Consider the following 16094-nt stretch of genomic DNA (forward strand, 5'->3'; position numbering starts at 1 on the left):
GTATGATCAGTTTGGTTTTTGATGAAACTCACATTCTTAACTAGAAAAAAACCAGCAATATTTAGGAGACACCTATTTAGCCAGAACTCCTCTCAAATATAAAGATCTAGAGCTGCCAAAGGAAGCTCTGTTGTCAGCAGCTGTAGCTCATACAACACTATTTTTAAGGAAGAAGGGAAGGAAATATTTACAAATTGTGAAGGATAGCTATATGACAAGAGAAAAAGTTCTTTTCAATAAGCGTTTGCAGCTTCGATGTTCTTTTGGTCACTTACAGTAGCTAACCTTTTCTAATCACACTTGCTGAGATACTTCTCATAGTTTGATCTCCTGATAGTCAACAGCATCTTTCATCTCATATATGTTTATTCTATGTACAAGGGCAGATGAGCTTTCCTATGGACCTATTACAGAGCTATAGTACCAGCTCCTTATTTTTCCCAGCCCTTTATTCCTGCCCTAAGGAAGAGGAACCTAATAATGACTGACTGACTGACTGACTGCAGCTGTGGAGGCCTCATCTCTCAATGTGTCTCAATGGTTTTTGCGTACTATATGAGCCCATGAACACAGTATAGAAGTTTGTGAAAAGAAAATGTATGCATCATAGAAGCTTACTTAACTTGAAAATATTTTTGCATGTAATTTATAGAACAGTTTTCTTATTGATCTGGTTTTGTGATATTTGTATATAAATGTTCACTTGTGTTTTAACCATTTAGTGCTACAACCTGAAGAACAGCATACACAAGTTCACAAAGAGGTCAGTTCTGTTTGTGAGACAGTAAGAATAGAAGAAAAACAAGAGAATGAGGACAGTATCACAGTCAATATTCAAGCATCAGGTATACTGGTTTTGGATATGCTTTATTTTATACAGCTTTGCAACAGAATTTTGTATTAAATAGTACTACTCAGACAAATACGGAAATTATTTGGCTGCTTGTGACTGAAAATCTTCCAAATAGATACTTGTTTTGACACAGGTGTGAGAACAGGCTATGGACTTATGTCTTAAGACTAAACCAAATTGCGTACAAACTAAACAGTACAGACTTTGAGTTATGTGTGATCTAAATCAGCAGATATGAAATCTCTTTGTGCCAATCAATAGACTCAAATTATTATTCTGCATTTTTTTCTCTGACAGAGGAAATGAAAGAATTGGAGACAGAAGGGATTGGCGGTCATTTTGGTAGGAAATGTCTGTAACACAGTAGTAATCACTCTCATACACAACTGAGCCTTACCCTGTGAACTCTTGCTGTTGTACTTTTCAAGGCATTATATCAAAGAACATGCACAGACAATTTTGTCGTGTGGTACAAATGATGGAAAAGAACCTGGAAGATATTTACCAAAGCTATTTTATTTTACAACCCCAGTTGTAAGAACGCTCAGTGTTGGAAAGGCCTAGCACAGATTAGTTTGCTTTTCAATGGAAATACGTTCACTCTGTGAGCTTAATGAGTGTCTCTTTCACAGAAACAGTGAAAGAGTAGAGCAGTATTTTCATCTGTTCTCATCTGAGATGGGTACAAAATCAGCGTTTTGCAAAAGTAATATTTACTGCGACTGAGTGCCCTGTTACAGTACTTGAGATAGTGTGTTTCACCATGATGGACTTGCACATGAAGGAAAGGAATCTTTATCCAAAAAAAGCTATAACCAAAGCAGAGTTTAGAAGGTTTCATGAAAACATTTCACTTAACAGTGGAACACTGAATTTACATGATTAGAAATACACTTTAAAAACAAAATGATACATTAATACAGGAATGCCCAAATGATACTGTACAATGGACATCCAAAATACTGTATCATCTGACCTGTTTCCATAAAGACTGAAAAACTGGACATAACAATATACGCTTTGCTAAAAAATGCTTAAAAATATGAAGTTATCAACTGCTCTTACGAAATAGTGCATTGGCCAAGTGAAGTTAACTCAGCTGCTGGTCAAATAAAATAATTGTATAGATCAGTTGAAAATATTTTTGAAAAAGAATAGTAAGTTTTTGAAAAAGAAGAGTCACAGAGCTCTGATCTTTTTGCTGTGATCAACTCCACTGTGATTTTCAAAAAGGTTATGGAAGAATTTCACCTTCCTGCCTGAGGAAAAGGACATTCCTTTCAGCTCATTCAGCAATTGACAACTCTGTCATAGATGCCAATAGCAAGAAACTCAGTTGTAATTTGGGAAGAATTTTTAAAAAGCCACCCAGAAGAGCTATTAAGAACTGTTAGTGTGAAAGTACAAACATACTAACAGATTGGCTTGTCTGGCCTTTCTAGACAAAGACATTAGAAGTTAAATATCAGGGAAGGGGATGAGCTGTTTAAGTTGAATTTATAGTAACAAGTGGATATAAAGGGACTAAGTCTAAGTTTAGCCTACAAAGTAGAGGAATCTGTAGAACAGTGGAATAATAATACAATCTTAGTGGGAGTCACAAGAATAGAAAATCCTAACTTTTCATCATGGAGTTTGATCACTTTATGAAATCTATGGAAGAACATGGCTGCCTGCTGTGATGATCAGTGTAATTCCACCATGCAGGAGGCTTCCTGGCGAGCAACTCTTTTTCTATCAATGTTACAGCGTTCATGAAGAAGTCAGTGTTGTTTGTGTTTTGATCTATCTTTTAATTGTTCTTGTCCAGGAATAGTATAGTAAACCAAACTTTATTATTGTTTTGTTTATTGTGCTATACAGAAAGCCAATGCCAGGCATACTGCCTTTTGGAAGAAGCAGCCACTCCTATTCTAGAAGATTTGACACATACAAGTATGCTTGCTTCTGTAAATTGGAGATTTGACAGCATTAAATTTGATCATACAAGGTTTTTCTTAAAGCAGCAAGAGAAAGTAGTATGTGACCGTTTTAAAGAAGGTATGTCTTTATAAAAAAAATAATAGGTTTTTCTTCTTTAATACTAATACAGGTTTAATTGGTGACACAATGTTCAAGGTATTTGATAATGATAAAACTTTCAGCAGGTTATTTTGTAGAGTTAGAGTAATTTATTTCAACTTTTATGTCCTAGTTCTTCAGCATTACATTGACTAAACTCAAAATTGTAACACAAAAAGTATTCTAAATGTATTTCACTTTTAAATATTTTATCTATGCATTAGAAATATTTCTGCTGTATTAAACAATGTTTAATTATTTGTTCATGTTAGATTTTGCAAGTTAATCTGTCTATGTGGTTTGTTATTTCATTGCTTCTAGTACTTGCTGTTTGTCACACCTGCGTGATGCAAAATGCCAAGACCACTTTAGAAATTAGGAGAAAAAAAAAGCCATATGAATTTGGTTTCTTTCTGACTTCATTTCTCTTCTACATGGCATGTGAAAACCCCTATAAAATCAGAAAAATTAAAACAAAAGCCAGCAAGATCAGTGACCCCTTACAAAGATTTTTGGCTATAGATAAAGAGAGGGTCAGGAAAGCCTCAGAGCAGAATGCAGGCTGTGTTTAGGGAAGATTTAGAAAGCTGTTGGGTATTTGGATTGTTTTTTGAGTTGCACTGCTCACGGTGAAAAATTGATTGTAAGGATAACATAGAAGACTGTCTACTACCTGACAAGTTTTACATCACAAGTTATGTGGTTAAACATTAGCTATCTCAACTTTATTGCTTTATTTTGAAATACGCTGAATGTATTCCTCCTAAAATAAAACTAATGATAATGAAATTACAAATGAGAGAGAAAGCAAACAGTGCTGCAGAATGACGGGCTGTGGTTTATAGAATTACCATATTAAAATTGTGAGCAGCAGGGTACTCTTAATTTGAGGGAGCTTACAAAAACAGCTAACACCATCTTCACAAACATAAGGGAGAAACTCAGTAACTGTATCTGTATCAGTGAATCACAGAAAGGAGAGCATTACTGGGAAAATTATAGAGAACTGCTACTGCTTCTCAGAATCAAGTAAAAAAATATCTAAGAGTCTGCATTTTAATTCAACATCAATTTAAGAAAACTGATATCCCTTCAAATGCAGTTAATGTGCTGTAAATGTAGCCTAAAGTAGTGAGTGCCATGCTTATTAAAACTTCAGGGCCTTCTTTGCTTGTAGATTAGCTGTGCTAAAATTAAGCTGCTAAAATTACAGCAATGAAGTCAATGAAAATGTTTAGCAGCTGAAATACTGATGAGACAAATAGCTATTTATTGGACCTTCCTTTTAAGCGTGTCTTCTGAGGAACTGATGAAATTTACACATCCCTTCCAAAAATAACTATTGTTGAACACAAAATTGACCAATGAAATATACGGGTTTTTGTTTTGTTTGAATTACAGCTCAAGGAAGGCAGTAAAAAATCTTTGTTGTTGATTTAAAATTCAAAAAGAAGGCAGGTTGATTTAGCTACTGTAGTCTTCTGAAGTGACAGAGAAGTACAAGGGAGGTCTTGCATTTTGGTTGCAACTAAAGCAGGAGATAAGAATTTTCTTCCTGGAAAATCCAGCAGTACTTGAATGAGGAAGACTCTAAAAGATCTAATCTATTCCTAATTAATATTTTTCTAATAGTATAGGAGATTCCAAAACCTCCCTGGGAACTATTGCCTTCCTGGTTTCAAATTGTTTCATAATAGCCAGTCTTACTCTACTTGACTTCAGAGTATGCTGGTACATTTTCTCATTAATCCCCTAGTGAACATACAAAGCAATCACTTACTATGATGATATTGATCTATTACAAGATTATTATTATTCCCCTGCTGTTTTTTGCTTTCTGCACCAAATATCACCAAATGCTCCATTATTTCATCATAAAATGCAATTGCCTACTCTCTCACTTTGTTTCTAAATGATATGTATTCCTCACTGAGTTTTTATCGTGAGTGGTGTCAAGAACTGGACATAGTCCTTCAGTTTCGGCACCTTCACTGACAAAGATAACAGTTACTTTCTGTCTTTTGATACAGAATAACAGCAAGACCTTTGTCTTCCATAATTCCATAATTAGCTCTTTCCAGCTAATTCTTCTATATGCTATATCCATAGTTGTATTTCTTTCCTTCCTAAGTGCTTCACTTGACTTTCTGAATTAAAAGCTATGTTGATCCCAATAATCAGAAGTAGCTAGTGTTTTTCTTATTTAATGCATCTTGTTCAGTAATTATTTGATCAGATCCACCAGATCCAAACTTTCAAAATTATGTCTATTTACGTGTTAAATGAAAATTCTAGGATAACAGGATCTTTTATATTTGTCACATATGTATAGTGTGATTTGTGAAATTTTATATAGATCACACCTGTGTTTTGTATTTGTAAAGGTAAAATAGATGAGAAGGAAATCATGCTGTTCAGACATGCTGCTCTGGTGCACCTGCTGGTGACTGGTCGAGATCTTCTATTAACATGTGGCTTGGACACAGCACTAGGTTTGTTTTTAGTAACGAATAATGACACCCAGCTTTGTATGTATTCTGCAGTCCATCATTCGTGTTAGTAGACTGTGATTCTTTGCCTACATACCTCCCATGTGGATAGCTCCCATGTGGATTCAATATAATATTCAACTGCCTTTGCTTCCTTATTTCTTTTCCATCATTAGAAATTAATTCACTGCAAATTGCTCTTTGGTAGTGTATATGCTCAGTCCACGACTAATATACCAGTCTTTATGTGATTATGTGGACTTGCCTAAGAAACATTCATGTGAACTTCCACATAGAGAATGGATTGTTGTGTATCTCAGAATGACAGATTTTCATTGGAATCTCTGTGGAAACTGGGAAACATACAGAAATCTCAGGTCCTTTGTTGTTTACAAACAAAAGCTGCTGGTGTCTGCAGCTACAGAATGCAGTGTCTATAATTTTGGCTAAGGTCATACAGCAGATACTGCAGGAGGCATAACAGAGCAGTTTTGTATAGGCCACTTACGTGCCTGATTAGTGGTAATTGTATCTTTCCATGAAGCTCGGGGGTTTTGTGGGGTTTTTGTTTGGTTTGGGAGTTTATTTTGTTGGGTTTTTTTGTTTTGTTTTGGTTTTTTTTTTGCAGGATATCTTCACAAAAATATAAATTTATATGTAGATTAAACACAAACTTTGGCAATTATCTTTTGTCACTTCAGTTACTTAATTTATTGGTTTATTAACAGGTTATTTGTCCAAGGCAAAGGATATCTATAAAAACATCTTAGAATCCTGTTTGAATAACATCTGGAGACAGTTGAAGATTGTACAGTACAGCAGCCAGAAAAAGCATGAAACAAATCCCAAAATAACAGAGCTTCAGTGTCAAATGTTAAATTGGATGCAAAGTTATGGAGAAAAAAACAGTGTTAAGGTTAACAATGTAAACAGTTTCTCTAAGCAAACAAAAATGCTCCAAACTATGTAAATAGTTATAAAGCTGACCTTCAATAAGGTTTGGTTTATGGAAGAAAGTCTTGTAACCAGCTTTCCAGCCCACAGTACCTGTTAAATATGGGTAACATGAAGACCTGTATCAGGAGCAGGGCAGGTTTCTGTTTGTCCTTGTTGCATGCCTGAAATAGCATGCACATTAGTTTTAACATTGCCAGGGCTTTCGTCTTGTTGTAGGTGGCTTTGTTTCCCTGGTAACTATATTATATCACATCTTTTACTGAAAATTATAATCTTTTATTTGAAGACCTCAGTCTTTTAATGAAAAGTCAGGATTGTGCATGTGTAGCTCGAAGAACACACCATGGCGTATATAGGTATTGTTATGCACAAACAACCTCTACTTAGGCCATGTATCAGGACAATCTCCTGGCATTATAATTTTATAAAAAGTAGATATCCATAAGTGATAGCTTATTATGACATGGAGGGTAGAGTTGTAGAGGAGTTTCAAGTTATCCAAAGATTTTTTTTCATGATATGTGAATACTTTGGGTGATACCATGCAGTACAAAACACCATTTTCCCTTGCAGAATATTTATTGTTTATTTACACAATACTTATCACATAATGAAAAAGAAAGGATAAAATACACGATTTAAGTTCCCTGACTGTTTGGAATAGAATTTCTGCTGCTGAACACACGGCCAAAAAAGACAAATCTTCAAGCTTACTTTCATTTATTCAAACATCTTTCTGTACATCACTCCCTGGACCTCTCTTCTTTTGTTTCTGTGCACTAAAAGCTCTGAATGTCTTTTGATTAAATTTCCCTGAGAAGAAAAATATAGTTGCTTATGATACACCCTTTTAGAATTTAAAATACAAATTAAGCAACCAAAATGAAATTGTGTTGGTTGTCTAGGTCTCTGTCCTTCAGTAGACCTTCCAAGCTGATTTCAGCATCATTTTCTTCTTAAGAGTAACACATTTTGTTTGTGATCGTAGGATTATGCTGTATTAGGAGACATATGACAGCTTTGTCATCTTAATGTCAACCCAAGGGCAATTTTGTTCATCTTGAATAAGAGAGGGCTGGGGGGTGACACAATCAGTGTACAACTTTCTCATAGGAAGCAGCGGAGGTGGAGGTGCCGATCTCCTCTCTCTGGTGACCAACAATAGGACATGGGGAAATGGAATGAAGCTGCATCAGAGGAAGTTCGGATGGGACATTAGGAAAAGGATCCTCACTGAGAGAATGGTCAGTGGAACAGGCTGCCCAGAGAAGTGGTCATGACATGAAGCCTGTCAGAGTTTGAGGAGAGTATCAGGACAATACTTTCAGTGCTATGGTTTAGTTTGAAGTAGTCCTATGAGGAGCAGGGTGTTCTACTCTAGGATCCTTGTAGGTCCATTCGAACTTGAGCAATTCTATCATACTATGATTGTGCTTCTGGAAAACCATTTATTTTTTGCCACCTGTTTAGTCAACCTGATGTTTTCTGTGCAAAGGAGAAAGAAAGATATATAGAGGCTGAAAGAACAATTTTTTTGAAGTACTAGAGTTTCTTTTACTTGTTTTCTTCCAGATACTTATTATAACAAGGGTGGACTCTGAGAGAGAAAAAGATGCCCTCATTCATGCTTTATCTAAAATAGAAGGTAAATAATTATGTGTATTTTTGAAAGAAAAAGTGGCTGTTACTGTCTGCTTCACAGCATTCCTGTTTGTATGCTTTTTGCAGGTGTTTCTCCCTTTACCTCTCATCAGGAACATTTCTATATACTTTGCCTACTGTTTTCTAATTCTTCCATCAGCTTTTTTTTTTTTATAATTTTATTTTCCCCTGATTAAGAGTTCTGGCATGATCTTTCCTGTTGCAAGAGAGTGATAGTTCATCTCTCAAGTTAAAGATTTATTTAACAGAACACAAAAGGAGATATGTGTACCCCATTGCCTAATTATAATTGCATCTGATACCTTGGTCATACTGTCTCACTGGTTTTAACTGATTGGTGGTCACAATTTTCCTTCCATGCAATCTTGTTGAGAGCAGTTAGAATTTAGAAGCCTTAGCTGAGCTCCCTAGCATAAAACTGTAAATGAGTAGTTTGGTACAGATCATGATTTCCCTTAGCTTCTGTTGCTAACCTTGTTGGCTAATTTGCAAAATATGTAAGCATAACTGTAGCAATCTGTTAAACTCAAGGGGAAAAAAATACTGTTTCCAGTATCTCTCTCTCACTGGAGGATTGTCACAGTCCCTCACTGATACAAGCAACACTTTCATCAATTCATCATTTTACCCTTGATTAACTTTCTACAAGCTTGTTCAATGTCACAGATTCAGCTGGTGAAACAAACATATTTTAGGCAGATTGTCATGTGAGTCTCTACTTACGTTTAGAACTAGCAGCTGATTCCTTTCATATTCCTGTTTTAAATCCATTGTTTTAACTCCTTTTTGCTTCTTATCAACAGTGTCATGTATTACATTGTTCTTTTGCCTTTAAAAATAAGGTTAAATTTCCTGTGCTTTTAAAAGAAGAAAGCCTGTCTTCTAGAATGTTTTGAAAGGGAGGAGGCATGTTCACAATGCTTTTACTAATAATATTTAGTGAAAAGTGTTTTATTTGTTTTAGGATCTTAAGACTTGGTTACAAACATAGTTTAATCCAACTAACTAAAGAAATATATTTGCGTTATACAGATATCCCTTTCTGGCTACATCTTCCAGTTAAACTTAAAGTGTACATAAAGTATAAAGAGATATAAAGAGGCAAAGATGCTTCCTTTTGCACTAGCATTTAATTTTTAATTTTAAGGTAATGAGGTAATTGGTTGTGAGTTTGTGAGAAATGAAACTTATTTACGTTACTTTTTGCTTGGTTCAAAAATGGAAATTTCGGAATCATTACACCAACCAGTGCAATACAACTGAAATTGTGCAGGACTTCATCAAGACAGAAAATGTAGTGCATAGAATTTTAATATCCTGTGTTGTCCCACATTTGCAGCTGTGCATTGATTCGTGCCTGCAGAGGCTTATTTGTTTGATTAAGGCCTTAGTTCTCTTTATGCAGGCTTAAAAGCTACAGATTTGAATTCTGAGAAAAAAAGAACCTTTTTAAGTTGCAAAGATATCATAAGCAAGTAAGTTAAAATTCTGTATTTTGGGTAACAAAGTTTTTAGTCAGGATTAGCATCACTGAAACTTTAGTTACTTTTGTCCATTTCCATGGGATTTTCCAGTCTGGAGTAACAGTTTCAGAGTGGGGATCTACAGCTTTATTCTTGGAGGGAAGAACTTAGGCAACACTCTAGTAAAATGCTTAGTTGTGAGACTCAGAGGAACTTCAATAAAACATGCAATTGCATGGGTTTAACATTTTATTTTGTTCTTCATGTTTTAGAAAAACTTGTTTAAGAAAATGTGTAAGAAAGGTGGGGGAGGGTACTAGAGAAATAATGACAGATTATGACACTGCAAGAAAATATGAATGACTTTAGGTAGATAATTGGAGGGAGGGCAAGTACAGCTTTTCATTTTTAAACTAATTTTTAAAGAAATTACAGGTTTTAATTCAGGAAGGATAAATAGTTTTTGTAAATGTACTTTCATCAGTGATATTTCTTAAAAGTAAAAATGTGTTTATTTTGTTTTGAGGGTAATTCTACCTGAACTTAATTTTATTAATATTTTGATTATTTTTTTAAGCCTTCGTATATATTCCTGTGTTATTGTACATAACCAGCAAATTGGAGCTGACTTTCCTTGGACACATTTCTCATTAGTAGTGGAATATGATTATTCTGAAAACTCTTGCTGCAAATATCTGTGCAAAAATCTGAATGTTACTTACATGACTTTTAAAACCACCCTTCCTGAAACAATATGGATGGGTAAGTGCTTTGCAGAATTGTAATAAAACAACTGGGCTGCCTTATGAAAGGAAAGCATTTTCTGTTCCCTAAAACGCTACAACCATGTGCCTGTGGAATAGAATGAGTAATGTGAAAGCTAAAGCTAAGCAATCAGATCTGTTGTATCAATAAACCAGCAAGACAGGAAGGTGTTTTTCTTAGGGTGTGAGTTTTGGCCAGGATGTAGTAGTAAATGTTGGTTGACAGAAGGCTTATGCCAAGTTTATTACAAACTGTATCCACCCTTCCTCATCCTAAGGGGATGTTGCTGTTGATGTAAATGAATATAAATTAAAGCTCAACTTCAGAGCAATTCAGAAGTTTCATTTGGGGGTAGGGGGAGCATATAAAGGAAGCATGTTAATGGATATGAATAAAAGCTACATTTTTAAAAGCTATAGCTACTGAAATACCTAAATATTTTTGTTGTTGTTGTTATGAAACTATTATCTTACATAGAGAAAAAATTTCAGGTAATCGCTGTAGTTCCTTTCTTCTGGAAGTGCAGATTCCATATGTATTTCTGACAACTGAAGGTCTTCTTAATATGCCAGATATTCTTCAGCTTTTGGAATCCAAGTGAGTAAAAATAACCTATTTAATCTTACTGACTATATGTTTTCAATTTTCCAGTACATGTATCTTGTCCTATCATATTATGTAGTAGCTAGCTACCTGGCTATCAGGTACATGGCTGCTACTACACTATTAGCATTTTAAGTTAAGGACAATAATGTATTTTTTTCACTGCAGCACCTCTTAAACATAGTGTCAGAGATACAGATGGTAAATTTCTCCATGCTGCTGAAGAGACATGCCAGTTTTGATTCTTCCTGTATCCTTGAGTCAGCTGTGAAGCCATTTTTGAGCTGTGTCTAATTACAGCTCAGTAGGGGAAAAAAATACATATTTGACATTTAAAATTAGAATATTTAATATGACTCTGACCTGTTCAAATTCTCTGTTCAGCCTGGCCATGAGCTAAATAGTCAGGAATGCTTTTTTGCTACTTTCTCACTAGCTCCTTTTAGCACTGATGAAGAAATTAAACATGTGAGCAAAGAACTATATGGTTTCAGAAAAGCTTATAGTTCACTTTTTTTGTTAATATTGAATGCACTGCCCATACAAGTTTCTAGAGGACTTACTGCTGGCAGATTTAGGTTTAGGACTCTTCTGCTTCCTAGGGATGAGGCAAATTAGTGTGACCATTGTCTCTTGTCATTTTACCCCCTCAGTCAGCCAAGACTCCATGAAGGCCCTAAGCATGTGATACTTATTTAGTGAGTCTGCTAACACAGCTGGTTAAAGGAGGCTGTGTTGCTGGCAGTTCTCATTCACTTAGAAAAATTTAGGATCATACCAATGGCAGTCAGGAAGTTTTCACACAGTTTGCTTTGACTGTGCTATACAGTCGTGAAAGGAAGAAAAGAAATGCATATACATTTAATTACTCAAAAGGAGTATCTAATTATATTTTATTCATTTATCTGACTTAGTTTCTGTATTACATCTGTTTTTTTGTAAATTTAAAGGCTATATATTGCAGTTCTATTTTGTGCGGTTAACAACATAATTGAATTAATTCATTAATATTTCATTAAGTCACTGCTACACTGATACATATCCTTCAGATGTGTCTTGAAGTGAGCTTGAATATTTGAACAAGACCATGGTACAAAAGGACTGTGTAATTTTTAAAATTGTATTGAGATGTGTATTATTCATTTCCTTTAAATCAATCTTATTATTTACTTAGCTGAGATTTAATAAAATAGTTTTGCTTCTTTAGGTACAGCATTACCTTTGTTGAAAGAAGCAGTAGTTACTCCTTAAGGCTCTGTGGAAGTACAGATCAGTATGTTGTGCTGACAATAGATGAATGTACTGCTATCTATTTGCAGGTAAAAAAAATAAACTATGTCCAATTCCTGTTATGCATTGGGTCACTTCTGCAGCCTTCTAATCTATCTTTTTTTCTTCATAATTGTATTGAATTCATGCATTGTTTCACATTATGATTTATTTCAAAATTCATTAACTCCAAATTCTGCCTGTGCCAGTTTGACTAGTTTAAAATGTTCTCATATCTGTAACCATATTTCTTCACAGATGTGTAACATTTGACCTGAGATTGGGTTGTTTTAAATACAGTTAAAGGATGCATACTTGAAAATAGGGTTATATAAAGGAATATTCTAATAACAAATTAAATGTATCTGTGACTGCATTTTCTTACTAGTATGCATGTTAATTCCTCCAATTTCAGATAATTGGCTGAATTAGTTTACAGAATAGTTTGTCCTACTTTTAATAAAAAGTAATAGTTCAGACAGTAGCATAATACTTAAATTCTGGTATGCAGAAAGACAGATGACTTTACAATTAGAAGAACTGCTACTGAAAGATAGATAAAGAGTAGAACAATCAATTAATACTGCATGCACAACACGTTCCTACATTGTACTGCAAATACTACTGCAGTTAGTGATGTTGTACTTCATATATTCCATGTAAATATAATACGATTTGTATAGGCTAAGTATTTCAGAGGTTTATAACAGTATTGTGTTATTAAAGTTCTCAAAAATCTTAAGAACATCCTAAAAAGTTAGTAACAGTGTTTCCTAATTACAGGAGGGAAAAAGAGGCATGAAGCAGTAAATGAAACAAAATAAAAGCTGGGAATACAACTCAGCTTTCCTCACTCCCAGATGTGTCTTTCATACCTGTATTGTCTAGCTATATCTATGTTTGATCTAACTTCTGCATAATAAAGAGATGCACATTAAAAGCTTGTGACAGCTGTGGTAATATATTTATTTAGTTTTTACTTTTTATATTAATTTTGTGGTAGACTATGGAAGAACTAAATTGTGAGAAATCCTGTGAAAATGTAATATTGAAGCTGATGGTTCTGTCTCTCCAATATACGTGCTGTTGGATTGTTTTCTATTCCAGAGAAAGACCGAGTTTAGAGTAAGTTATTAGATTCTTGTGTTGTCTTGGTATTTTTAAAACAAACTTATCTCTAAAGGAAGGTGCTTATTAGAACAACCTAACACTTTTTGCTCTTTTAATTTCTCTGTTTCTCTTAGGACAGCACGAATATTGTAAGCTCATATTTCTACTGTGCTTTGGCCTTTTTATTTAGTTATAGTGTTCTCATGTGCCTGCTGAAAAACTCAGTGGAATGGTAGAAGTAACAGTGATCACTGGAGATGCAAAAAAGAGTTAACAAAGATGGCTTTTATGTGTTAGGATTGGTTTAGGCTTATATAAGAGATAAAGAAATGGTTGTTACAAAATAACAGGATTTGAGGCAGGTAATGCTAATGTGAGGTGTATTTAAAATTTAACGCATCCAGAAATTTCACAAGGCTAACAATATTAACTACTGGAATAATTCTTTATAACTGGTTGAAATAAATTAACCCCTACAAATACATGGTTATGACTTACTGTGTTATCATCACTGTGTATAATTTTCAACAGGGAGACATTCCTCAAGTGTTCTTCCATCAGTAATTCTACTTTTACTGTGGAAGCACAGGTTTTTTTATATGTAGTTCATAAGCATAAGTTCCTTTACCATGTACTGTGAGATTTTTTTCTGTGAGCAAGTGATAAATTTTGCACATATCACCTTTCCTCTCTGTGTGATTTTTCTCCAGTGACCAACCCTGATCCCATCATTTTGCTCCAAGCCAGGCTTGCTTTGCTGCAGGCTGACCCCATTTTGTTCCTCACAGTGCATCTTTCAGCGCTCAGTCACTCAATGTGCCTTAGTTCTCTTTTCACAGATACTAATGCTCAGACTGCACTAGCATTCTCACTTTGGGAAATGAAACAGACATTTACTAATACATGGAGAAAACGTTTTTGTATTATTACATATGCCTATTGAATATTAACAATCCACTTAAACTGTTTCATAGGTACAGTCTCCGAGGAGACACTGTGCTTAACCTTGTCTTAATTTATGCTGCGCTAATTGAACTTACACAAAAGTCAGAAGACTTTGAAGTAAAGGTAATGCTTTTGGTAACAACCTTTCTGTTTTAATCTTCACTGTATGATATTGGGAAAGTGCTTAATTGAGTACATATTCTACATCAAAAGCATAAAATAACTCAAAGTTACTGAAATAAGTGAGAGAACATTAATTCAGTGCTTCTGAAGTTGGTGAAAAGACTGTGTTCCCTCCAGTACAAGTTAGATCAGATTCAAAAAGCAGCTGAAGTGGTTTTATGACTAAGAGCCAACAAATGAGATTGTACCTCTAGTTTTATAAATTATTAGAACATGTATTAATCTTACTTATGTCTTAATTCGAAGTTTCAGATTAATATTTTGTTACTAATGTAGCAGAAGAAAATAAAGTGTAATTTTCTCTACTGTCAGCTAGTTTGCTATTTTTTCAATGTGACAAAATAAATTAACTTTTTCATTAAAAATAAGAAAATACATAAATATAAATAAGAAAGTATCTAGAATAATCAACATTTAAAAAATGGGACAAAAGTTTCATTTGGTTTACCAAGTTGATGACTGTAATGTATTTCTTTTCATGAGGCAAACATATTTTAGGCATTTTAAACTTATTTGCATATTAAAATCTGTTTCAAATTTATTTGGTTGAATGAATGTTAAAAAGAGGACAAAGCTTTTTTCATGCTATGTACTCAGCAGTGTAGTTTATCTGTATATTACTTACACTTTCAAGAGTCATCTCTTAAAACATTTTAGGCATCTCAGAATTACCGCCTCTGTTAGAAACTTGTGTTATACTCATAAACTTGATTACATATAAAAGACCTACAGGGTAAACTACTTTCACCTACATAGGATTTGTGTAATTGGCAACCAGGCTGGTAGTCAGAGGTTGGAGTTCCTCTATATGGTAAGCAGGGATCAGGTTTAATTACTCCACATTACCAGCTGTTGCATTTAGGGTCACCTTTAAGCTTTTCCATTTAACTTAGCAGATTAAGACATGCCTTACTATGAGGGGTTTTTGACCAAAAATATTATGTATCAATTACTTTTAGGTAGTTCTTATGCCAGGGATTGAAGAGACAGCACTGGTAATTCGTCAGATTGCTGACAACATTTTGATAGCATCTAATACAAGTCCTCATGACTGGTTGGACAAATCCTGGCTTTCTGTCTTGCCATCTGAGGTTTGTCTGTTTTCCCACTGAATCACACTATTTTCTTCCTGTTTCTGACTTAGAAATTTCTAGGCTTTTTTTTTATTGTTGTTGTTCTTCTCTTAAAATATATTATTGAAATAAGTATTATTATTATTATTATATACAGAAACAAATATTTTATATATGTCTTTGTACATACATATATAGGACTGGAGCACCTCTCCTGTGAAGACAGGCTGAGAGTTGGGCTTGTTCAGCCTGGAGAAGAGAAGGCTCCAGGGAGACCTTAGAGCAGCTTCCAGGACCTCAAGGGGGCTACACGAAAGCTGGAGAGGGACTTTTCATAAGGGCCTGCAAGGATAGGACAGGGAGTTTAAACTGGAAGAGGGGAGATTGAGATTAGACATTAAGAAGAAATTCTTCACTGTGAGGGTGGTGAGACACTGGCACCAGTTGCCCAGAGAAGCTGTGGCTGCCTCACCCCTGGCAGTGTTCAAGGGCAGGTTGAATGGGGCTTTGAGCAACCTGGTCTAGTGGAAGGGTCACTTGCCTTCTGCTAGAATAGTGAATAGTGCTGCTGACAGACTTGCTTTAATACAAGATAGCAGAAATCTCCTTAACTGGTCATGCAGTAGCTGACATTTGGTATTTACAATAAAATCTTGAACAG

The 16094-nt window shown here is 34.8% G+C and overlaps 1 protein-coding gene across 1 annotated transcript in view; it reads left to right on the plus strand.

Moving 5' to 3' along the window:
• The window catches only part of SHOC1 (shortage in chiasmata 1), a 46723-nt gene that overhangs the window by 25416 nt on the left and 5213 nt on the right, over nt 1-16094 (plus strand). The window contains exons 11-22 of the mRNA XM_034073096.1: nt 723-845; nt 2717-2893; nt 5299-5406; nt 6132-6319; nt 7933-8005; nt 9428-9497; nt 10063-10247; nt 10742-10847; nt 12061-12172; nt 13126-13247; nt 14207-14300; nt 15320-15451. Coding sequence (XP_033928987.1) covers nt 723-845; nt 2717-2893; nt 5299-5406; nt 6132-6319; nt 7933-8005; nt 9428-9497; nt 10063-10247; nt 10742-10847; nt 12061-12172; nt 13126-13247; nt 14207-14300; nt 15320-15451 — 1490 coding nt within the window. The remainder of the gene's footprint in view (nt 1-722; nt 846-2716; nt 2894-5298; nt 5407-6131; nt 6320-7932; nt 8006-9427; nt 9498-10062; nt 10248-10741; nt 10848-12060; nt 12173-13125; nt 13248-14206; nt 14301-15319; nt 15452-16094) is intronic.

The sequence above is a fragment of the Melopsittacus undulatus genome, chromosome Z, assembly GCF_012275295.1.
Source record: "Melopsittacus undulatus isolate bMelUnd1 chromosome Z, bMelUnd1.mat.Z, whole genome shotgun sequence".
Lineage (NCBI taxonomy): Eukaryota > Metazoa > Chordata > Aves > Psittaciformes > Psittaculidae > Melopsittacus > Melopsittacus undulatus.